This window comes from Calliopsis andreniformis, chromosome 3 (assembly GCF_051401765.1).
Source record: "Calliopsis andreniformis isolate RMS-2024a chromosome 3, iyCalAndr_principal, whole genome shotgun sequence".
Taxonomy (NCBI): Eukaryota; Metazoa; Arthropoda; class Insecta; order Hymenoptera; family Andrenidae; genus Calliopsis; species Calliopsis andreniformis.
Genome location: NC_135064.1, coordinates 17,894,054 through 17,920,367, shown reverse-complemented (window position 1 = coordinate 17,920,367; position 26,314 = coordinate 17,894,054). Strand labels below are relative to the sequence as shown.

The window sequence follows — 26,314 nt, the reverse complement described above, 5'->3', positions numbered from 1 at the left end:
AACATGCACCTGAATACACTGTTGTATTACTGCTGGAAGTAGTCTAGAAGTAAGTTTTACTAGCCAATTCCTGATACCGCGTAAATGTCTATTTTAAATTAATCGATATTATTAACAAGCAAATACGTTACCAGTCTAGTTTATAAATCATCAATTTCCTATAATAATAATTTGCCATTTAGTAATTGTCTGACATCGTGCAATTACAATAACCACTCGAGAATATTATTTTATATTATTCCACTATGTTCTTATTGCATCCTTGTAACGTTTTCTATAATTAGAACGATATTACGATAGGAAATAGAAACGATGAAATTGAAGATATTAGAATAAAAAAAACTTGTCGAAGTTTCTCACACTGGCGATGCTTTTCTTCTTTATTATTATCTATTTTATTATTTATTTAACGATCTCCAAGCTGCACATAAGGATTTATATGACGCACTCTGTAAAACTGTTTTGGCCTTTAGTTTTGGCCCAACAGCGCCCATCTCAGTCCTCAAGTCCATCAAGTCCTCATTAAGTAAATCATTCGGGCGAAGCGATGCGAAAGAAGGAAGTCGTTCATTTTTATACACAGCCTGCGAACGTAAATACCGCGTACGTGTCGAACCGATGAAGAAAATACATTTCCGACTTTCTTTTGAATCGATGCCTCGCACACACGCCCATACGTTTAATAAATATTTTGTTTCGCGTAAAAACATAGCATCGGAGTTGCGTTGGAGTGCTCGGACGTGTAGAAATGATCGCTGACACAGCAGAAATGGAAAAGCAACACTGACAGCGGCACTTTGCTCTCATTTAGTCAGTGAATCTTTTTCATGATACACGTGAAACACGCTTTTCCTAAGAAAAACGCGCCAAGATATGGAGAATTTTTATACGCAGAGGGTACGCCTTTGGTTTCAGTTTACTATTTTATCAATAATTGCTTTACTAGTGTATTTGTAGTTTCAACTGATTAGAAGAATATTTCAAAGTGAAGATAATAAATTTGATTAAAATACGTGTTTCAAATTTACAATTCGCGTTTTCCTTTTGGTATATTTTGTGATAGAAGTGAAACAGACGTAGAATTTCTTCTTTATTCCAAAAATGTTGGTTGTAGAATGATATCAAGTTTTGTCTCCAGTCCTTAAAATGTTAATAGTAGGTACTACTGGTGTCCTATGGGTAGTCGTCCAGAAACCATTGCCCCAATGCTTTCTAGGGAACTTCTCATAGGACATGTAGCACGTACTTATTCTGAGTTAATGAGAGGCTCCTAAAATATCGGTGACAAGAGTAAATTGAAATTTTTAACAGAACATTGGCAGTGCGATTCACAATAGAAAATATAAATATACAGTTCTTAAAACAATTGGTACAAGAGATGTGATAGGAATTTTATATGAAAAAAATACACTACCGTGCATAAGTATGTGGACACTTTACTAAAATGTTAATCTCATTAGTATTTATAAACCTTATAAAATAATCGTGTGAGATAAGGTCTGTAGCTAAAACTATATTACAGAATTTTAGTTTAAATGTGCTTTATGCATTTTCCATAATGTGAAAGTGCATAATACTTACGCACAGTAATCTAAAATATAAGACCCAAATATTGTAAGTATAATATATAATTCACCATGAACTCTATCGACAGCCATTGACACGGCCAACTAGAAGACCATTGTCAGACGAGAGATTCTCCCCCCTCGAGACTGCAATAGCATATGGACCAAAATTGGCGTTTCTCGTCTTGCTGCAAACGCTTCTCATGATACATAGACCTGATATCACTGACAGAGAGCACAGAGTGAAACCAGTGATTCCATCGCAGATTCAAGATACTTATGATTTCGTAATAATAGGGGGTGGCAGCGCAGGTGCAGTAATGGCTAATCGCTTATCAGAGATAGGAAACTGGACGGTGTTGTTGCTGGAGGCTGGTCCAGATGAACCACCATTGGCTGATGTGCCTGTGTCGTTCATGACTCTTCAGAACACCCCGATAGACTGGCAATTCCGAGCAGAGCCATCGGAAGAGTATTGTTTAGCGATGAACAATAATCAGTGTGGTTGGCCACGTGGAAAGGTATCGAGGATCTAATTCTCAATGATATAGAATAAGTTGCATATAATATTAGGGAGTACGTAACAGTTTAGAATAAGAGGGATGATGGGGGAGCACCTAACTTCAGTCCTTTCAAAACAGTGTGATCAGTTTAACTGGATATTAGAGATAAATCTATGTAGATACCTATTTATTACTACCTCATTAATATTAATACAAGGTGATCAGTTTACTTGGAAACCGTCTGAGTGTTGGCAGCATTTATTGTAGATGCTGTTAGCATTGAATGTGCTGCTTATTAGAGGGTTTTCAGTTAAACTGATCACCCTGTATTGATATTAATATGGTAGTAATGAATAGGTATTTACATAGATTTATTCTTAAAATGTTAAGTCTGACTTAGGTAGAGCTATTTTGTAACTGTTAGTCGTACGTGTTGCTATCATATTCTAAAGCTTTACACAGGTTCAGTCTATGAACATCCAGGATGGTCATGAACGACAGAATCATAGTTGCTTCTTGCTGTACAAAAGCTCATGCCTGACAAAATTTTACTTCATTTTTTACATTCGAAATTATTTCTTATCACTGTTTACTATTTATACTAAGGTTCTTGGAGGAAGCAGTGTACTGAACGCTATGCTCTACATTCGTGGTAACAAAAAGGACTACGATAATTGGGAGAATCTGGGCAATCCAGGATGGAACTATGAGACTGTACTGCCTTACTTTAAGAAGTCTGAGGATATGAGAATCCCTGAATATCAAAATTCTAAGTACCATCAGACCGGTGGATACTTGACGGTTGAATATTTTAAACATCGATTTCCTGTCTGCAACAATGTATTAAGTGCTGGTGTTGAAATGGGTTACGAGGTGTTGGATGTAAATGGTGCCAAGCAAACTGGATTTACGTTTTCTCACGGCACGGTGAGGGATGGACTTCGTTGCAGTACTGCCAAGGCCTTCCTTCGACCTGTGTCGAAGAGGAAGAATCTGGATATTAGTCTTAAAACGAATGTGGACAAAATTTTAATAGGTAGAACCTTCATTTCTTCTTAACTCTTTGATGCTTGGTGTTGTATATACACAATATTATATTCTAACCCTCGTGTAATCAACTTGATGAGTCATTTTTGACCCAGTGTCAGCTTGGTGGCGTAACAACTTTAAACAGTTGTCTTCTCAAAATTTTTACCTTACGAAAGTATTCAGTATAATGCAATCGAATATGAGAAATATATTATATATAATAATAAATACATCGGTTAATAATTGTTCAATTAGCAATTCCACTAATTCAGAGCTTAATTCCTTGTTTCCATAAATTCACAGATGAAAAAACCAAAACTGCGTACGGTGTGCAGTTTCAAGTAGGAACGTTAAAAAGCAAGGTGAAAGCTCGACGAGAAGTCATTTTGTCAGCTGGTGCCATACAATCGCCACAGCTACTAATGTTATCTGGTATTGGTCCCAAGAATCATCTGGAAGAAGTATCAATTCCTGTGATACACGATTCGCCTGGTGTAGGAGAAAATCTGCAGGATCACGTGGCAATGGGTGGTCTCGTTTACTTAATAGATCCACCCCCTGAGTACGCGCAAGGAGTTTACGTGCCTCTATTATCACCCCCACCGTTCTCCTTTATATTGGAGGACGTTATAGTTCCGGAAACGATGAAAGAATTCGTGATAGATCGTACTGGGCCACTGTACTCCGTGGTGACTGCCGAAGCAATGTCTTTCATTAACAGCAAGTAAGTGTTTTGGGATCTAAAGACGAAAATCTACGATGTGATATTTTCAGGTTTGGACTTCTTGAAAAATATGTCTACAAGTGATAGGAAATATTGAAAAATCTGTCTAAAATTTATGTCTTGTTTACAAGAAATTATATGTTGTGTTTCATTTCATTTTCTACATTTAAAAAAAAGAGATTCCTCCATTTGTGTTTTTACTAACACTTATTAGATAAACACCCGAAATATTTTCACTTCTACGTAGCAGATTTCTTAAGAAGAAATTTTCAAGCTCATTCTGTGTTACGATCATTCTAGATGTGCCTAAAATTGGAGGAATAAATTTTCAGGTACGCCAACCAATCGGATGATTACCCAGACATACAAATCTTTTGGGCCAGTGGCGGTGAATCCTCAGATGGTGGCGTTACTTCGACGTCATTTAATATCCGGCAAGAAGTCCACGACAGCATGTATGGCAGTATCGCGTTGCAAAATTCGTATCAAGGGATTCCATTGCTGATGAGACCACGAAGTAGAGGATACATTAAACTGCGTTCGAAGGACCCAGACGCTTATCCTTTCGTCGTTCCCAATTATTTCAACGACCCTCGCGATCTCGATATCATCGTAAGAATTACGATTTTATATATGTATATATTGTACAGGGTGTTCGACAACAGGTGTCTGAAATTTGGAGGGGTAATTCTACACACTAAAATAAGAAGAAAGTGAAAATATCATTTTTAGATTCGTGTCTAAAACGCACATCGAATGTGGCTGATTCAAGACTTATTCTACTGCCTTCCCTGTGTCCTGTGTCTAACTAATGTACGCTAGCAGTAGAATAAGTCCCAAGTCAGACACAATTCACGGAAATGTCAGACGTTTATGCACCAATTAATAACTCTAAAACGACACTACAAACACGCCTTTAATCGTCTTATTATTGTCTTATTTTAACACAAAGAAGCATTTCTTAAAATCTCTGACACCTGTCGTCGAACATCCTGTACACAGACTGATCAGATTATCTAGAAACCCTTCGAGTGTTAGCAGCATTGATTGTAATTGCTGTTAGCATTGTAAGTGCCGCCAACACTCATTACAGAATTTCCAGATAAATTGATCACTCTGTGTCTCATACACACAGCTGATTTACTCTTTCAACTCAAACATTAATATGAACTATGTCTGACGCTGTACTAATACGGACCAAATTTTAATTAATTCAGATCGAAGGAGCAAAGTTCATCCATAAGCTTACGAACACCAAACCAATGAAGAGCATAAACGCTCGACCGAATCCAAACAAAGTGCCTGGATGTGAGGATTACGAATACGGTTCAGACGATTATTGGCGATGTCACGCTCGACATTACAGCCTGACGATTTATCATCCATGTGGGACATGCAAAATGGGACCTGCGTCGGATAAAATGGCGGTGGTGGATCATCGACTAAGAGTCCACGGAATCAAGAGGTTGAGAGTAGTCGACGCTTCGATCATGCCGCGTATTACTAATGGTAACACGAATGCGCCAACGATCATGATCGCCGAAAAAGCTGCTGACATGATTAAGGAAGATTGGGGTGTTAGAAGTGCTGATACTAGGAATTAACAAACAAAAAGTGGTGATAAGAATGATACTTAGTTTTTACGATTAGATTGATGCATGTGGTACTGTTACGTCGACAATAGAATTTTTTATTTGCAATTTTTTTATAGAAATGAAGTGATTATCATATAGGAAGTTGCTTCCTTGCCTCGCTAGTTGCAATTTTCAGTTTTACATGCATCAGTTGAGTAGTTTGCCATGATTTTGCATTATCGTCAGGATAAGTAGAACTTGTCAAAATGTTTCACACGAATAACACGTCTCCTTTTCATCATTATCCGCTTCATTACTTATTTAACGATCGCCTTAAACTTCATGAACTTGTATTTTGTAAGGAAACGTGTATCTTTAACTTTAATTATTAGACTTTAATTAGTTGTAACTGCGATTATCTCTACATTAGTATTTAGTCGATAAATATGTGTCACTATGAAACTTAGTCGTTTTAGAAAAATTCAATCCACGAAAATCCACGAAAATTATTGTACCAATGTTCTTAGTGGAACGAGTTTACTGAACTGTTCGATGTATGTTCATGGTAACGAGGAAGACTTGAACAATTAGTAAAAGCTCATTACAGCACATCGTTTGATGAGACATTGTAGCAGAATATGAGAAAATAAATGTTTCATGAATATTTGGCACATATCACCATTATAGACAATTTAATGTCTAATATGCACCTGTGTACACTGTTTTATTGTTCTTGGAAATAGCCTAAACGTAAATTTCCGCAAATAATAATGTATGATTTATAACAAAGAATAAACTGATAGTAGTGTCGCTAGAATTGTTTGCGCATTAGCGGAAAAAAGTATGTAGCGATAATTTCGAAAATGTGGTCAAAATTAATCTGACTTCTGTACCGTATCAAATGAAATTTTTTGCTACAAATTCGATTTTTGGCGAAAATAAAAAGATCTTTATATCAATATTCGAACATGTCGAAAAATGACTAAAAATACTAGACTTATGGTAATCCCTTGTCCCTTATTTTCTGATAAATAACAAACACTTATGGATAATATACAATAATACATAGGGAATATTCTTTACTAGAAAAATGAGAGACATCATGACAAGCTGAGTTTGTCAAAGTTGTCCACTCCAGTAACACTTCCTGCCCCCACCATTGTCTACTTTAATCACTTACTTAAGGATCGCCTTAAGCTTTATAAGCTCCACTCCACAAAACCGCGAACATTTCTTTTGTGCACCAGCGATGTCCACCTGAGTCCTCAATGTAAGTAAATAATTCACACGCCGTAATGTGAACAAATAAAGTCGTGCATTTTTCTAACATAAGTTGATGAAGACTAAGAAACTATTCGAATTTCCTTTTGCAACAAAATTGAGCTTAAATTAATGTTCAGGTACAAATCAAAGGGAGCACAGTTCTAGAGAGAGACGTTGGCTCGATAATCAACTACTGCTAATTTTCAAGGTAAAATTTTGAATACATATATTTTTATGTCATTTGTTACACTGAATTCAAACATGTATTTTAATTAGTACGACAAACATAAAAAAGGTAATAATTCTCACAAAAGTGAAGTTTTCGAATTGAAATTTTTGTTCAAAGAAATTCGTCTAAAAAATTAATTTTAACATAATTAAGCTCAATGCAAAGAATGAATTCTTAAAAAGTTCTAAGAACACCCACAGTCCGATTACCGACTCTATCATATGTTAAACACGAGCGTTCTCTTTACTCTGCCTACACTTAACCACCCATAAAAGCACTTCACGTCATTGTACAAATAAAATTTACTAACATACAAGTTATGAACAGCCTGTATATTCCACCCTTGTTTAGAGAAACTATCAGCGACAACGACCACGATGGCGACCGCTGCGCCTCTCTCTCCGCTTCAACTATTATCAGCGTATGGGATAAAAATACTCCTTATGGCTATACTGCAGGGGATACTTATTATATTCAGACCAGACATATCCACGTGGGAGGATGGAATAATACCAGTGGAACTGTCGAAGATCCGCGACACCTATGATTTCATAATAATAGGGGGTGGTAGCGCTGGTTCAGTGCTGGCTAATCGGTTATCAGAGAACGAGAACTGGCAAATATTGCTGCTGGAAGCTGGTACGAATCAACCGCCCCTTGCTGATGTGCCCTTGACATTCGCGCTTTACCAGAACACTCCGATAGACTGGCAGTATCGAACGGAACCATCGGGAAACTACTGCTTAGCGCTGAGACACCATCAAAGCGCTTGGCCGCGTGGCAAGGTATCGATTATTACCTGACTTTCTTTGTATGATGTGGTTCTACTGAGGCAACAGCGAGCAACATTTTGTTATCGTTCTGTGTTTCTTGAAAAGTCACCTCTTGTTGTTGTAATTTCTTCATGTTTCTGTTACTGGTGACAATGTCGCCTCTTGTTGCTTGCTTTTGTTAACCCTTCACTATTAACCCTAATATTTGGCTACTGATAGGGCACTATACATTGTAGAGATCATACGTTTTTAGGCTAGTACATACAACATATCAGTCTTGATTTTTGTCTTCTTTTAGCCTGTAGAATCACTTCTTATAACTTCTGATGCCTCTTGTTGAACATCCTGTATATCGATAACATTCAGTTCGATCTAGCTCCACTCCTCTTTCCACTCTCCTCTACTCTATATCATCACTGGAAAATATTTTGTCCCGATATCTGGCAATACCTCCTGTAACCAAGTTTATTCCTATTGTGGTAAACAAGGATAAGTGTACTTAAGTAAGTTCAGTGACGATAAGGTGATCAACGTTTGATTGAAACTTTCGAGGTCCTTGGTGGCAGCAGCGTACTGAATGCTATGCTGTACGTTCGTGCTAATAGGGAAGACTACGACAACTGGGAGAGGATGGGCAATCCAGGATGGAGCTATAACGATGTGTTACCTTACTTCATGAAGTCCCAGGATAATAGGATTCCTAAATTAAATCCCAACTACCATTCCAGCGGTGGATACTTGACTGTCGAGAATTTTAAATATACCTTACCCATAACATCACATATATTACGAGCGGGCCAAGACCTTGGTTACCAAGAGGTGGATGTAAATGGTGCTCAGCAAACTGGATTTACGTATACACCTGGTACATTGAGGGATGGACTGCGTTGCAGTACTGCTAAGGCCTTCCTTCAACCTGCCGCGGGGAGAAGCAATCTGCACATTAGCGTTCACTCTGTCGTGCAGAAAATTTTGATAGGTAAGTCGTTTATTATCCTTTTCCTTAAGTAGTTATGAGTGGTCATCATTGATTATGTCAATTAACTCTTGCTGATGAGCCGTCAAGTAATGCTGAGTTGCACCAAAGTGAATATGTACCTACATTCCTGGCGTTGTTAGGTGATTAGACTAGGAAAGAAGATACCTAAACTGAAGTTTCTTTTGGTAATCAGTGATTGGTTAGTTCATAAGAGGTAACTAAGTGATTCCTCGATTAGCATACTGCCTGCGTTTACTTCAACGTCTAGCGAAGGAATGGTATTAGAACTTTTTGCATCCCACATATCCAAGAATCACCAGTTTGTTTTATTATCACCAGGCTTTACCATAGAGTTATTATTGGGCTCAAGCTCCAACCTGTCTAGTTATATTAGTCAAGTATCATGTACATGTCGTTTCTAATACTCGACCATGCTTTTGCCCTTTTCAATGTTACTTATTTTTGGTACATCAGTTAATAGTTATTTAAATCAGTGAATTATGCGATAACTACTTGATTCCTTGAATTTACAGACGAAATATCGAAGACTGCGTACGGAGTAGAATTCAAAGCAGGACCATTGACATACGTGGTGAAGGCTAGACGTGAGGTCATTTTGTCAGCTGGTGCCATAAAATCGCCACAATTATTATCTGTATCTGGTGTCGGTCCAAAGCAGCACTTGGAGCAATTAGGAATTCGTGTGATACACAATTTGCCTGGCGTGGGAGAGAATCTACAGGATCACGTGGGGGTGGGTGGTATGGTTATCGTGGTAGATCGTCCTCCTGAGGGGCCCGTTAAAGGGCTCTTGTCTGCATTGCCTATATTACCATCGCTAACATCGGCATCGTCAGCGTTCACTTTCACGATACAAGAACTTTCGTTGAAAGCGTTGGTAGACTTTATCGTGAAACGTGATGGGATACTGTATTCGTCGACGTATGCTGCAATGTTATCTTTTATTAACACCAAGTGAGTATTCTAGAATTTTAGGATAAAAATCGTTGCTGATCCACCATAGCCAATATTAAGGAACGAAGTTTCTAATAAAATTTAAAGTCGTTCACGATATGGATATAAAAAAAGATGGTAGCACTGTCACGCCTAATTGTAACTCAGATACTAAGAAATACTAAAAATAGATATCTTTTACATACACGGAAAGATTTAATTTAAATTCAGTATTTTTTTAGTCTCAGTACAATAATGCTATTTTTTCTGAATCAGAATATATTCTCTTTTGCTGTCAGTTCGTGTATTTAAAAAACTGAACCAAGGACGTATTGCGTACTTCCAGATACGAAAACCCAGCAAGAGATTACCCAGACATAGAAGTGATTTGGGCAAGTGGGTCCGAAGCGTCAGACGTCGGCGTGTCTGCAAGTGCTTTCAACGTCGCGCCAGACGTCTATAACAGCATGTTCAAGGACCTCTTGCTCCAGAATACATTCGAAGCTCTTCCGTTACTCATGAGACCACGAAGTAGAGGGTACGTTAGACTGCGCTCGAAGGATCCAAGCACTGATCCCATCATTGTCCCCAATTACTTCGAAGACCCCCATGATCTTGAAGTCTTGGTAAGGAAATACAATTTTATGCAATAATTTGAAAGACAGGACAAGAAAGTAGTGTGGATGACAAACCAGACTATAACTAGGCGTGAAGAGCATAATCTTCACCCTTAATTACTGACACACAGTGTGGCAGATTGCATTCTTTTATTTTGCTTCGAAATATTTTTTAAACTTCTTCAATTTTCTACATAAGAATGAAGATCATGATAATTTTAGAAATATTCAATAACGACATGTATTAATTGAAGTCTATGTGTTTAGAAACTGGGTGTCAGTAATTAAGTTTTAATCAGGTATTTCTGTATATGTATATATGTATAGGTGTTTGTCATTCTTAATGCCACTGGAGAAATTTCAACTCATTTCTCCCTTTGACTCAAGAATATTATCCACGAGGAATATGTATTGACAAGATGCTTCAAAGTAGAATTAATTCTTATTACTCCTTGTGTCCATAATATCGTTCTATCTTTCCCATGGATTAGGTCCAACTCCGTTCTAATACGACTCACACTTTAATTAATACAGATCGAAGGAGCAAAGTTCGTCTCCCGTATCATTAACACTCCAACGATGAAGAATTTAAATGCTCGACTGAATCCAAATAAAATGCCAGGATGTGAGCACTACGATTACAGCACAGACAATTACTGGCGATGTCACGCTCGACACTACAGTGCGACGAATTTTCATCCAAGTTGCACGTGCAAAATGGGACCTGCGTCAGATAAAATGGCGGTGGTGGATCATCGATTAAGAGTTCACGGAATCAAGAACCTGAGAGTGGTCGACACTTCGATCATGCCGCACATTACGAGTGGTAACACCAATGCGCCAACAATCATGATCGCCGAAAAAGCTTCTGACATGATTAAGCAAGACTGGGGCTATCACCCCAGCCCTAAGAAGGAAACTAGTGATAAGGGTATCATTGGTGGTTTGTTAAATAATTTGATTTAATACATGTGAAATAGCTGAATTCAATACATTAGAATATGTACTAGACTTTTATTTCAATCTTTGTATTCAATCGAAGTAGTTCTGATTAAGTAAGTTGTTACTTCATGTGAATCATATTAATGTTAACAAAAGAACTGTAGAAGGTACTCTAAGTGATGTGTTAGTTCTTGTCAAATTCTTGTTTATTGTGTTAATACTTAGTACTTATTGTCAGCAGGGAACTACTCGAAATCATTTGAAATAGTACAATGATTGAATCATCGGAGAAAAAAAATTACTCGTTCACTGTTTTGTTTAAAATCAATTATCATGGATACGCAGCTCATTCGATTCTAGCTATGCAACCACGAACATATGCCAATAAATATGTTTTGTACTTATGTATCCATTGTACAACTCCTATTTCGAATAAAAAAAATGTATGTAACTTCTACATTGTGTGTATGAAATGCACGCCGAATTTTGACTCATTTGGTTCAGTAGATTTTTCTAGAAAAAATGTAAACGAGACCCCTCTTCACTCTTAGTTCTGAGATCCAGACATATTTTCGAGATTATCTGAAAATATCTAATTTTAATAAATGAGGTAATCATCATATAGGAACTTGCTTCTTATATCAAAAGTACCTAATTTCGGACTTCTACCATTTTTCAATACACTGATTCAATTGGAAACCGAATTAGCTCACATATTTCCCCTATTCAGCTGTCGATTCGCGTGGAGGAAACCAGAGACTGTCAAGCATCACACGTGTCCCTCTCCTCCAACAGACTCTCTTTCACCACGTTACTGTTGCTCCGCTGCACTTATCCCAAATCAGAGCCGCGATATGCTTCACTTCCCCGGTCAAACTAAATAGCATAAGTTGTTGCACGCCTATCCAAGTGTTCTCCAAGAGAGCAAAAGAGTAAAGAAGAGAAAGAAAGAATGAGACAGAGCAAAATACCATATTATTTAACCTTAAACCACGTTTACATTAAGCAACATTGGTTGACCGACCAAGTCGTTCAATCGAAAATAGACGAATGTGCTACTCTCAGTTGAATAATCAGAAATCGTTTCAACTCGCTTGGAATTGTATGCATGTACATATGCAAAATTCAAACGATTCTAGACACCGAAACTCTCTCTCCCCCTCTTTCTCTCTTTTATTCACTGACTTCCATCTAAGAGAGGGAAAGAGAAAAAGAAAGAGAAAGAGAGCGTCGGTGTGGGCAGAATCGTTTCAGCTGCATGTACTACTGTTGTTCCATGAGAAGTCTCCTGGAAAGCATTGTCTTTAATGCTTTCCAGGAGACTTCTCATGGAACATATATACTGCACGTACACGAACAACTTCGATCGACTTCAGATTCGGTTGCCTGACCAAAAGTTGCCTAACGTAAACGTAGCTTTAGTAATTACATAACTAACAACACTGGAGATAGTTAACCAGTGGCGGGCACCACAGACCCGAGCCAATTGTCGAAACGAACAGACGAGTGGCGACCTGTGCGCATTCGATAGTCTCGAATCTGTTCGCGCGCTCGAATCGGCGGGTTCTTTGTCTTTATCCAAAGTTCTAGCGTGAATTCACGGGTGACCAGCGAGTTCGTCTAAAATGCAAGTTTCTAAAAGACCCAACCGACGTGTGCGCGTCCATCGCCGAGCTTCGTGTTTGTTTCGCGAGTAAAAGTCTCGGCTGATATCGCTGTCGAGACAATCGTTTTGTCAGATGCAAAAGTAAAGGGGAACGTTTGCTCGCGGATAGTTGATTACGCTCGCGGACAGGCTGGTTAATCGGCGAAATTAATAACGATTGGTTAATTGGTGAAGCAGAGCAGCGTTCGAGAGCATGATTCGATGCGTGCTTATGTAAGCGAAGTAAAAGTTTGAGGATAGCGCGGATGGTATTGTGCTCGGACTGCTTCAACATCGATTTGTGGAGTGTAAATGATGCAAAGAGGATGAGGTAATTGAACAGCGTTTTAATCATGTTTTCTTTCTCTCGTTCTTTTCCTGGTTTCTTATAGGAGGAACGTCCAGAGGAAATAGTTTCACCGTAAAACTATTTCAGTGTGTTTGAATGGTGTTGATCATTGCTGAATCCTTGCGATTACAGTTTTTGTTGTTCTTTGTACTTTCGTGGTTGTTAAGGTCTTGAATAAGTTATTTAAAGTATTTAGGTTAGTTTTAGCAATCAGGTTTCCTGATTGCGAAGAATTCTTATGTTTGTATTTAATAGTTTCAAGTTATTATAAGGTTTCATATAAATATCTTCCTTTCGTACTAAAGAATTTTTGTTTGGAAAAATGTTCTTCGTTCTGAATAGTTGTTCTTCTTGTACTATAAATAAAATATTACAATTATGCTACTAGATTCCTTCTCAAAATGACTGGCATAGACACGAAGAGACAAAGTCTACAACCCAGCAAGTATTATTTAAATTCTAAGGAACGCTTTACTTGACGTTATGCAAAGTTTGTATAACTTTTTATCATAAAAAGTTAAGAATATTAAAAAACAATATACTTCTGTCATTAACATCTAATTTAACGTTCGACACAAAATATGAATTAAATTCAATGACTGGCGCTATAGCAGCCAAAATACTACAATCACGGACACGCAATAATACTTATCAAAGTGTTCATGTTTTATCTTAACACGTGGACCTCTCCAAAGAAAAATATTTAAATTCTCCGAATAGATAAATTACATTCTCCAATTTGACGTTGACTGTTTGACGCAACACACCCAAACAGCTAAACAAACTCAAAATTCCGTAAAATCCAAAATCCACTACCCACTAACTATTACTTTTCCACTCAACATTAAACCTCCTCCTCCCTCAGTTTTCAGAGTCCCCTAAAAAACCTGAAATTCCACCACGATACAAGACACCGAACGCCCACAGCATTTCCTCCCAGCCGTTTGAAATTCAAATTCGCCTTATCAAACCCCTGAATAACGTCATCCTTACCTCACTCCAACCCAATGAAAAAAATACTGATACAGATAATTCGATCTATGGTGTATACATTAAAAAGGCGTACATTTCATTACAACAGCCTATTAAGCTGTCGGCTCCTCGTTCCTCGAGTTTGGCGCGAGTGAAGTCGCGAGCACCTGGCTGACTCTTCAGGTCTTCGCCCCAAAGAATCGCCGCGGTCTGCTTTGCCCTAGCGTGTTGTTCGTTTTCTGCCGATCGGTTTTCACGGGCTCGTCAACTTTCGGTCGAGTCGAATCTCGCTGTGCATCGACGACACCTATTCGAGCAACGTGTGCTCCTCTGCGACGACATCGAGGCCCTTTCGATTGGTCTGGTCGCGAGAGTTCACGGTTCACCGCGGCGTGAGTTAGTGGGTTTGTCGCTTCGCTGAAGAGGTGAAGGGTGGCCATGCCGATATCTCTGTAAACTTGAACGACTGGCCGAAACGCAGGGTTCGAGTTAAGAGTGACTGCTGGAAGAATGTGGTGAAACTGGATGGAGATTGTGTGGACCATGAGTGCTACCTGTTCAGCAGTTCGACAAAGGCGAGGTTGTAGCTAGAACGATTGCAGCTAGTCGATGGTGCAATGATTAGAAGACGGGATTTGTTAACGAGTTTCTTGCGGCTGGATCGGTTTTACGCACGAAATTTGCTTCTTGGGGTTCGTGTTTAAGGTAATGTAGAATACAGTGGGACCTCGATTGAATGTGTCGGGATTACTCACGTATACTTGATAGCCAGTTATTTAATTATTTACTGTGCTCGTGATAAGAGGCCTGCAGAATTTTGATCGAAACTGAAGGAGTCTTCCTAATTTGACGGTCGAAAACTAAATGATGTTTGAGGAATCTTTTAAACAAAACTGATAAACATATCAATTTTAAAACTTTGTGGCTTTGTTTTTCAGTGTTTAAAAAATACGTGAAAATCTTTTCATGCAAAAGTAATCATTTTATTCGAAGTTATGGCAGCTCTGGAAGAGCGTATAGAAAGATTATTCTACATGCCAATCATAAAATTAGACGTTATTCTTCTTTGAACAAAAGAATTCCTGATAACTAACAATTCTTTTTGTTCTCGATATCTATTATTAATGAAAGAAAATTATTTTATATATTTGTTATACGTACGTACTTTCTCGCACGTATATTTGTTATATCTATATGGTCAGTATCGTTGACGAACATTTTCAATCGGCTATAAGCGTTATCAATGACGTAAATTTATTATACTTACTTACTAACAACTGCTATCAATGACGGAAATTCATTTCGATAAACACTTTATTTCACGAATACAATGATGAGTAAAATGGTATTTACGTGGTGACCTGCCTTTCCCTGTTATGATGCAGTCAACGTTCCTGATACTGGTTATCAGTAATTTATATCAAAAGTGATAGTATTGGAAATTGCAAAGCACAAATCACAACGTAAAGCAAAAAATGTGGTTGGTTATAAACAACTGAAATGAATTTTCTCCATTGGTAGTGGTTATTGATAATGAAACAAAATCTCAATCATACGTCTGAGTCTCTTTTTACATGGTGAATTTATCTATACAGCCTATAAAAAATTGTGTGAAGATTGATTTGCAAGTGTAAAGCACAAGTACTTCGTTGCCACATTCAGTTTCTTTATTGTATACTAAATTTTCAACTCACTTTTCCCAGACTAAATTAGAGGATTTCAGTAAATCTACTCTTCAGTAAAACATTAGTAAGAAATACTTTGCACAAGGATATTTGTTACATGCATGTTTCAAAACGAGATCTCCTTCGATAAATATAATATTTCTCAAAGTTTCATAAATCTGATTCACGCAAGTTCCTTTAGCTAAACTTTTAAGACTTTCGTGCATAAGTTCTATATAAATCGGAGAAATAAGACTCGAATATAAACCTCGTTGCGCATCGTTTTCGCTTTTTACATAATACTATTATCTACTGATCTAGTGATGTATCGAGAGCAGAACATTTTGTCGAGAAACAAGTATTTTCTGCACTAGTAAAAAATTGTTTATGATACGTAAACCGATTATTTTTTAAAGAAAAAATTTAGAAATCTGTTAGGGTGTTTTCGCTACAAATCTTTTAATAAATTTGTTGAAGGCCTGAATTGTTTTTCAACTTAAAAATGACGATTATAAACGAGGATAATGAAAAGTTTACATTACCCACTTTAATGAATGCAAACAAATGTAAAAATTATTTCTTTGTATAACTACTTAGCATATTTTTTGAATAAAATACCTTTACGAGAAGTAGAGAAGAATCCGCAGAAGCAAAATTCCAATTACCTGTAACAAGAATAAATATACTGTATAATTATGAAGGAAAGGAAATGAAAAATTTTGTTTGTTATATTTTTAGAAAGAACTCAAAGTTGAATTGAAAGTTGTACGCATATTTGGCGTACAAAAATATACATATAGATAATCTACATATTATACATAATCTACCACTCCCGATTTTTTACTGAAAACACATGTTATACACGTGTGACACGCGAGAGTAGAATAATTTCGAACGTGCCATATTATAACTGATTAAACTTTCAAGTGTTTAGTTGAGTATTAAAACAATCACGGTTTTGCTAAATATAGTTTGCTATAGATAGCTGGGATTAGATATTCATGTGTAGAGATAACAGATCTCTGATTTCATAATTCTGCTGAAATCTTTCGATAAAGTAATCCTTACGAAACAGCTTTAATTGTCAATGATTTCAGTTTTTATGTCGATCTTTGTGATTTTCGCATATTTAAATTATGCAGAGAATCCTGCTAACATTCACTGAAATATCTTCAAATATGTACGTAATTCAAGACTATAAAATTTAAATTGCATTATGATTATGCAATTGCATTGCAATTCTTTTACGATACAGTAACATAAATCAGTTTTTTGCAAGGAAACGCTGTATTTATCGAATAGACCAGGAACTTTAGGATTTCAAACTTTCAGGAAGACATTATGTAGAATAAACTGTATTTAATGTATTTGCCTCTGTAATTATTTATAAAAATATTTTTCGTTTCCATTTTTTATTTAAACTACATCGTTCTTTGTGCAAGCTCTGTAATTTAAAACAAACCTTCCCTAAAAGACGTTTACATACATCATAATAATCAGTAGAGGAAAATAGTTCGTACGTCACGAGATATTTAAGTTTCACGAGATATTTAAGTCTCCAAGGGTTAAGAAGCCTAAGACTTCCTCCGAAGCTTAGATAGACTCAGTACTATCAGTAAAGTCAGTATTGCCATTCCAGCTGTGAGATCAGTACGTTGTCAAAATTCTTTGTGACCATTAGACAACAAAATTTGGTGTTAGAAGTGATATTCCTTTTCAAGAAACGGGGCAGAGTTTGTGAAGAATCGTAAACCTCCTAGGGTGACTTTAAGTCTCTAAATTTGGACAGAACCAGTTAGTAAAGAAGCTATACTTGGGGCTACAAAGCAAGTAAGTGTGACTCATGATAGTAATAATTTAGTAACCCACAAGAGTGAAATCCCTGCCATCTTGCAGAACTTAACACGGTCTTCCTGTGAGGTCTTTTAATTTGAACCTTTTAGTGTTCAAAGTCTGGATTACATAAAATAAATGTCTCAATCATCGATCATGTCCCAATACCTGAAAACTATCTTTAATTTAATAATTCTATAAGTATAATTGTAAGTTTCAGTTTTAATCTATCTAATAAAAAACAAGGAATAGGATCATGAAATAGTATCATAAAATCCAGCTAGTGAGACGTTATTAAAGTGTCGTGACATGTATTTTAGGTTGTCCACTTACTGGGACATTTGACGTCTTGAGAAAGAATTCTTAAAGAATGGAATCGATTTAAGTTCACTTCGACTAAGTTCAATCAACATAACTCAACCTATCAACCTACCGACAATCTGTAATTAATAATTTTGTGGGTCCAAAGATCGATTACAGACTCAAAAATCCATCTTTTTCTAATGGATTTTTTATCCATTATCTTCTTGACAATCGACACATAAAATTTGTAATCGGCCTTTAGACCACAAAACTGTCTCTCGCCAATTGTCGGTAGGTGTGTGCTTAGGCTAAAACAAGCCACTTTCTTTTATCTATGCGACCATTTTTGCCAGAGCTTTCATCTCAGTGTGTTGTCCCAGGCTTAACATTTCATGAACCACCGCCTACACGTCTCAGAAGTGTCTTCTGGCATGGTCCAATTATATTAACGAATTCCCTGAAGCGGCAATGACTCATTAGAAAGTGAGCATCGCGTCCAGGGTGTTCTCCTCGTCAGTCTAACAGCACAGATCCCAATCTCATGGGCAGTGACCGTCCATGCTCGAGGCTGGGGCCAGTCTCTCGGGGTGTCTCCTCCGTTGTTGTTCCCCCTGCCTTCATTTCGCATGACGTGTACCAAGCTCGAGTGGTTCACTGACTGGATGACGTCAGGTCCGCGGCTCTTTCTCCGGAAGAAAGCGAATGTCCTATCCAGCACACGCGCCGAGCTCCTTAATTAGTGCATCTACTGTGGCCGCGGGAACGAATGCGCCCATTTGTCGGACGATTCCCGTCAAGAAGACGGATGAGTACTCGCTGACCGCGCATCAACGAGAAACTTTCACGCGAATCGTTCGTCTGTTTCGTATCGCGTCCTCCTCGCGTGCAAACATTTTTCGCTGCCCAACGCTCGCCTTGGCTACCCAAATGTCTTTGAATCGTCTGGGAGTCGCTGACATCGTCCTCCTCTGCGCGTTGATCCTCTTCGAGCCGAGATTCAGGTAAAATTGACGCTTCACCGAGGTCCAATTTGTGATTTCAAGTTTGTGGGAGGATTGAGGTGTTCTGTTGCGTGGGAGACTCCTTGCAGCCATTGTGTTATCTTAATGGCGCCCTGGGAGGCTTGGTACACGTGGTCTAGTGTTAAATGGTAGGAGGTTGCTGCAGGTGATGAGGGAAGATAGAGAGCGTGATGGAAATTTTGATGATTGGAAGTGAAGTTTGTGTTCATTGATTTTAGGTGCACAATTGAGTCGTTCATTTGCTAAATCGATTAACTCCAGAGAGTAAAAATACTTATATTTATTTTAAATATAAAAAGTTGAACATTAATCGAGTACTTTGGAAGTAAAATTTTACAGAATTTAGAAAGTAGATTTAATTTGTTTGTCTGTGATTGACTCAATTGTGACTGCTTCAATAGTGTTTGCACAGTCTGGTCTTATTAAAGGTGTGAGCAATAGAGCGTATGGCAATCATGATTCTTTCCATGTATATGTATATAGAAGAGGGTAGAAATATGAAACAAGCTAGTAACATAAGATACTAGGATTTCGATAATATACACGGTACTGATATCATTGCTATTAGAAATAGAGTAGGTATTATGAAGATCATAAATCGTTTCCTAATAACATCAATTACTGTTCTTCTGTAATTAGAAATAAAAAAGGTTGTTCTTGTTGCAAAATATCTTACCAGATAGTTGATCAGAAACCCCAATGTCCTTCTTGCACTACAATTCCTAAGCTGAAAGGTTCTCGTGAGCAAAAACTAATACACTTTGCCAATAAACGTCTTTTATCTTTTAAGAAAGAAATATTATATATTACTATTTCATCCAGCGATTGAGACTTTCATGACGAAAAGCTGCTCTCGTTGTTTCACTATTCTCAATAATCGTCGATGTAGTGTTACTCGATTTTGCAAGTTGCTTTTACTCCACAAGAGTTCCTGTTCCTTTATCGTCGACGAAACCACTCACAGTTTTCATTCGAGTCTCTAGTGAAACTGTAATATATTATCTATCTGTTCGATTCTGAGAGAGTATGAACTTTCACGCGTAAAGGATCTCACATTGCTGCCAGCACGACTGTTATGATATTTATAACTTTGTTACAAGACGTCACGGATAACTATGACTTTTTTTTTCCTCGAAACAATTGTAACAATAAGCGAAGGGACATAGACGGAAAATTAAACGTTCCATATAAATGCAGAATATTTTAGATTAGGAATTTACGGTCAATATTCAACGATTTTATTTTCAGCTATTATCTGGGTGATTGTGCGTTACATGTGCATATTTTAAGATAGAGGTTTCTTAGAAACGTGCTGCAGCAATAGCTGAAATACTACGCAATATTAGATTAATATTTATTTGGATTATCAGTTGCGATAATAAGTACGATTTTTATTTAATTTTATTGTTCAATCTCTAGCGTTATTAATTTTAGGAATATTGTATTTATTCATTAATCGATATTATCATTCATGCAGGAACATCACACATTGATGTCTGTGTGCTCTCAAGTGCACATGATTTTAGGTTTTGTACATTATTCGAAATAATTAATGCATGAATCCTTTGAAAAAGATGTTACTAAATTTAAGATCACAGAACATTACATATCTCAACGTTTCAAGAATGAAATATGCTAATTCGTGTTTCTGATCTCCAAATTTCGAAAACAAAAGACATTAATTAATGTCTTCGGTCGTCCTATCATCCATGCATTAATCCAAGATAATCTAAATTTAAATTACCCAATTTTATATACTTCAATTGTTCTCAAATTTGTATTAAAAGCTCAAATTTTAAACAGTTCTGACATTTAATAGTGAGTCTCTCGTGGATCAGTTTACAGGTAAGAGAACCAACGCTTTTTAAAAGCCAATACAAAGTTAAAACGAACATTTCACTCGACCAATAGCAAAATAACAAATAAATGATTTCCTCGATGAATGGAAATTATTATATTTGACGTTTTCATTTAAGTTGCGTAATGTGCATCGCTTTCCTAGGCAGTTCGTGTCTTGATACAATTTCCATGCTAGAATCCAGCAATAAATTATGTGCAATTACATGCTTAGATACGAGCAGTGAAGTGTAAATAATCTTTAATTAGCGTTTCATCTCTAAACGATGATTTCTGTTTGCAGGTGACACTGGCCTTTAGAAAGATGCGATTGTACGTCCTATTCCCTCTTCTGGCGCAATTGGCACTCGGTCTTCCACAGTTCCCGGTAAATACAATAGTTGATCGATTAATCGCTGATTCAGGCACTCGTTCACAAAGAACGCGGGACGTGAGAGTTTGTCACTTGGTCACGTTGCCAAAGAATAGATTTCAGTTTTAGCGTTCCTTTTTTCTCTGCTGCTTTCTCGTTGCTCGTCGCAAGGAGAAAAATTGGGGGCTTTTAAATACTGCACTCAGTGTGATCGATTTTTCTGGAGATTTACGAATATTTGAATACTGTAATATTGCCAGTGAAAATAGCTATGTTATGAATACTTTTTATGGCTCGATTAGTATGCTTTTGCGAATTATTTCGAATTTTGAAACGTTTTAAAGACTAGAAATTTTATAGTAGTTTTTCATTTATAGTTTTTACATATTGATGGATCCAATCACTTTGGATTTGTGAAATTATAATTCTATCAAGATCGATTCGTACAGACAGGAAAAGAATTAAAAAGAAGTATCTTAATGCTGAATAAAACTAAAACATAAATAAATGTTATTTTTTCAAACACTTCTGGCAGGCAATTACAAATTGACGCACATTTCCGAGGAAAAAGATAGTACACGCTTGTTATCTTTAATTTCGCACGTAATAATTAAGATAACTTCAAAGTTGTGAGTAACATGTAAATACTTAATCCCTTATACGTCATTACCCTTGGTTGTTTCAATGTTACTACTCCTGGGATTCCCACAGTATTTCAATAATGTAATTCCATAATATTCTAAGGGTTAAAAGTTTCTCATATTTCGTAAAAAATTTATTCATTCAATCCTCCATTTTATAAGAAACTGATAACCTATAATTTGCTTACGATTTAAGATAGCATTAACAATTCATAAATACCTGAACAATTTGTATAACTCTATTTCACTGATAATGCAGTACTACTGAATCCGAAAGACAGCATAATGAGTCTTAATCTCCCAACAACCGACCATAAATTTATAAACCGAATTCCCCAAAAAGTATTCGTTAACCGTTTCGTGCGTCACAATTTTCTACAATTACTAAGAAGGAAAAAGGAAAAATAGCGTCTGTTTAAATGGTTAATAGAAACGCAAGGAATTATTTTACCAATATCTCTGATATGCGGTTGCTATCTTGTAAACTGAGGTCAACTACAAGTTCTATAAAACCTGAATGGAATTTGCTGTTCTCCATTCTGTCAAATACGTCAATATAGAACAGTGGTGTTCTCGAAGACGTCGATTTTTTACGGGTGCACTTTCTTAAACGATTTTAATCGTCGAATAAAATTAATCGCGTCAAGCAAATATAACTTTTCGGAGTTGACAGTATTCTCGATTGCACCTATTCATCGCTGCATTCCAATGTCGAGTTTCGAGGGTCGTTATCTCAGTGTACTAGCCTATCTGCTAGCTGTCATCCACTTGGGATCGTTGCAAACGGTTCGTAGTAGATCTTAAGTCCTGAGATACAGTAGATTAACCCTTGTTCTGTCGTTAAAGTGGTGAACGTTTATGAGATAAAGTGAATTATATAATGAACGATAAAGTGAAAACGATTTAATTAAGAAGGTCGTTAATTAGTTCCAGCCTGCCCAGTTGGAGACCAGCAACGAGGACTCAGGATGTTGCAACTGCAATTTCAAGGATACGATGTACATGGGGTCCAAGTGCATGATGACTTCCTTCATGAGCCTCTTCCAGAACATCATGACCGCTAGGTGTGACATTACTGATGCTTGTAACAGGCTTGGCAGAGAGGAACTGCCTCATGGGGAATGGTAAGAATGCCATGGCTGATCTTTTAATCTTTTGGCGGCAAAGGAAAATGTTTGTTATCAGAATAAATTGAGAAGAGAATCTGTAAAAGTTATAAAAGAATCAGATTTTAGTTTCTATATGTTTGTAGAAGGAAACTGTAGATACTCGTTTTAATGAACACGAAGAATAGATTTCATTTTTTGCTACGATTACGAGACAAAAAATTATTACTATCACACATATAATTCATAAATAGTGAACAAATGTGTGAATCAGGATCAGTGTGTTACACAAAGGTATCAATGCTAGCGAAAGTATTACGTTGCAGTTTATGATTGTATCACTTGCAGCAGTCCATAATTGGTACAGACATTCTAATGAAGTGACAAAAGACTGTAATCAAACATGAGTGAATCTATCTGTAAACATCTATCAGTGAAATCAAATTAAAAATAATCGCATCTAAAAACACCTGTCCTTTTTTTCTAATGAACGAGGTAGTAGAGTCTTTTTTATAATAATTATATACACATTTACATACATGTGGTTATATCCGTTATATACGTCACTGAACACAACTTCGATAATGATTTAGCTATTGTAAGTAGTGAAAGGCGTCGGTCACATACGCTATAATTAGAATAAAATATTCAAAATACAGGTTCGACTTTATCATCGTGGGAGCTGGTGTCGCTGGGCCAGTGATCGCCAGAAGATTAAGCGATGTTCCTTGGTGGAAGGTCCTGCTGATCGAGGCGGGACCGGAAGAGCCATCGATGACTGCCATTCCAGGGATAGCGTTTCACTCTCTTAACTCGAGCTTAGATTGGAACTTCAAAACGGAGCCTACGGAGCCTCATCCTACTGCATGTTTAGGTAAGCAATACCTTCTACATCTTCACATTCTTGTACACCTTACAAAAGCAACTGAGGAACCACTATTCAATTGAAAGATTAGACTAGAAATGTTTAATACTAGATCCAATGGGGTTAATGTAAATGGTATATAATTCAAAGTTTCCACCGAAAGTCTTAATTTCCTTCTTATTTCAATACCTAGAATCGCCACTTAAGGAAATTTTAAGCATCGTCCTCGAATTTTAAGAATCGCCCCTTAAACTTAAAAAGTGAAAGTTAGCGAAGAAGAACATAAATAATCAACTCTCAACGACTATCATGTACACTTCCATTTCCATCTTCAGAAACAAATGGCGTCTGCACCTGGCCCCGAGGAAAGATGGTGTCAGGAACTGCCGGCATGCATGGAATGATGTACGCCCGAGGACACCCAGAGATCTACAACAGCTGGGCTCGGAGTGGAGCAAGCGGTTGGTCCTACGACGAAATCGCCCACTACTTCGAGCGATTTGAAGATCCCGCCAATCAGTCGATGGTATCTGACAAACCCAGAACAGTCCCGATGGCAGGTCCCATGAAGATCGAGTACTACCGCAACAAGCCAGCGTTCGCCGATGAGGTCCTGAAGGCTGCTGACGAGCTAGGCTACCGAACGTCCAAGTTGAAGGAGTACACGCAAACAGGATTTATGGTGGCGCCGATGACGACCAGCGACGGTGTACGTGGCACAACCTCAAGGAACTATCTTCGACCAGTCCACGGCAGAAGGAACCTGAGGGTGCTGATAAACGCCCGGGTGACCAGGGTTCTGATAAACCAATGGCAGAGCAAAGCGTATGGTGTGGAGTTCATAGACAAGGATGGCTTCAAGAGAACAGTGAAAGCTCACAAAGAGGTGATCTTGACTGCGGGGGCAATCGGGTCCCCTCAGATTCTGCTCAATTCTGGAATAGGGCCTAAGGAACACCTGACCAAGCTAGGCCTAAACGTGATCAAAGACCTGCCTGTGGGGAAGAACCTTCATAACCATGTGTCTATTGGTATCTACTATAGTATTAGGGACACTCCTTACGAAACCATGACGATGGACAGTATTAACGAGTATTTGGACACTAGGACTGGTCCTCTGAGTAGTACGGGTCTGACTCAAGTGACAGCATTTCTTGAGAGCAGTTATGCAGCGAGTGGCGTGCCTGATATTCAGGTCTTCTTCGATGGTTTCGCGCCGAAGTGTTCTAGGACTGGTCTGTCGTTCGAGTGTCTGAACGGCGCGCTCTCGTTGTGCTCTGAGAGGCGGGAAATTGTGATGAGGCCGACAACTGTCACCGTGGCGAGTCATGGGTATTTGAAGTTACGATCTGGGGACCCTCTTGCGCCCCCTCTAATTTACCCGAATTATTTCGTCGATACTAAGGATCTGAAAATCCTCATCGAGGGTATCAAGAAGAGTATGGAGCTTATAAACACGCCGACTATGAAGAAGTGGGACCTGAGGCTCGAACCTGTGATACATCCTCAGTGCTCCAAGTAAGAACTCTCATGTACAATACATACATAATTATTGAATTAGGACCACAAGTGAAACATATACTTCTCTAATTGCGACGTTGTGGTAGAAACAGAGAGTTGTCTTTGTTAATATGAGAAAATTACTGAAACCTACTGAAATGAAAATAGTGAATTTTATGGAAAAGAATGTTCCACTATCTTGCTTTCAAGCGGTCCTAATTTGATGGTTGAGGATTATAATTGTGGTAGATAGGATAAATTATTCATTTTATGTTAGCTACCACGTTATAATGTCCACGTGAATCTATTGAAAAATATTGAACCAAATTTTCAAGGCTTGTAACGATATGAAACTCTGTTTTCTCTAGCTATCACTTCGCCAGCGATGCTTACTGGGAATGCTACGCGAGAGCAGCAACAGGGCCCGAGAATCATCAAGCAGGTACTTGTAAAATGGGCAGCTACAACGATCCAACTGCGGTAGTGGATCCACAACTTCGAGTGCGTGGAGTATCGAACATTCGAGTGGCAGATGCATCAGTGTTCCCAATAGTGCCAAACAGTAATCCAATCGCTGCTATCATGATGACAGCCGAGAAGGCGGCTGATATGATAAAGTATTCGTGGATGAAGCTGTGAATCTCAGTTTGATGGACCTTAATGTTCTCGTGCAGTACGTTAAAATAGACTTCATATTTATTTCTTCCTCTTAATAGTAATTACATGATCATTTCCCCCATTTCTGAAGTAACATTTTGAAGACAGAATATTTATTGTACATATAAGAAGCTTTAATTTTTAAATACAGTTAATTATTAAGTAGACCTTGGTTTTAAGACATTCACTGTGGCATAATATAGATTAAGCTGACTTTTTTGAGATTTGAAAGTTTCAAAGTTTTGAAGATAATATTTTAGAAGTGCTATATAGACATTTACAACAGTCGAGAAACTGTGCAGAGAAAATGTTAGAATTGGAACTTCCAGAGTAACAGACGTGGAAGATCGACGTTTTGACTGAAGTACTTTAAACAGACAGCATTGTCAAATCGAA

The 26,314-nt window shown here is 37.6% G+C and overlaps 4 protein-coding genes across 4 annotated transcripts in view; 3 read left to right on the top strand and 1 right to left on the bottom strand.

The window, feature by feature from the left end:
• The window catches only part of Flo2 (flotillin-2), a 121,383-nt gene that overhangs the window by 32,265 nt on the left and 62,804 nt on the right, over positions 1–26,314 (bottom strand). The gene's annotated exons all lie outside the window — the stretch shown is intronic.
• LOC143188714 (glucose dehydrogenase [FAD, quinone]-like) lies at positions 828–6,264 on the top strand. The gene is made up of 11 exons (XM_076393119.1): positions 828–897; positions 972–1,047; positions 1,160–1,255; positions 1,312–1,380; positions 1,461–1,487; positions 1,531–1,537; positions 1,655–2,086; positions 2,675–3,104; positions 3,401–3,821; positions 4,154–4,433; positions 5,039–6,264. The coding sequence occupies exons 1-11, from the start codon at positions 828–830 to the stop codon at positions 5,423–5,425; spliced, it is 2,295 nt and encodes a 764-aa protein (XP_076249234.1). The 3' UTR covers positions 5,426–6,264.
• On the top strand, positions 6,603–11,221 carry LOC143177655 (glucose dehydrogenase [FAD, quinone]-like). Its single transcript, XM_076375726.1, has 7 exons — positions 6,603–6,665; positions 6,796–6,866; positions 7,239–7,672; positions 8,213–8,639; positions 9,173–9,614; positions 9,940–10,219; positions 10,745–11,221. Exons 3-7 carry the CDS (start codon positions 7,265–7,267, stop codon positions 11,174–11,176), a joined length of 1,989 nt encoding a protein of 662 aa, XP_076231841.1. The 5' UTR covers positions 6,603–6,665; positions 6,796–6,866; positions 7,239–7,264; the 3' UTR covers positions 11,177–11,221.
• On the top strand, positions 21,102–26,159 carry LOC143177657 (glucose dehydrogenase [FAD, quinone]). The gene is made up of 5 exons (XM_076375727.1): positions 21,102–21,164; positions 22,718–22,914; positions 23,556–23,770; positions 24,097–25,279; positions 25,630–26,159. Exons 1-5 carry the CDS (start codon positions 21,102–21,104, stop codon positions 25,898–25,900), a joined length of 1,929 nt encoding a protein of 642 aa, XP_076231842.1. The 3' UTR covers positions 25,901–26,159.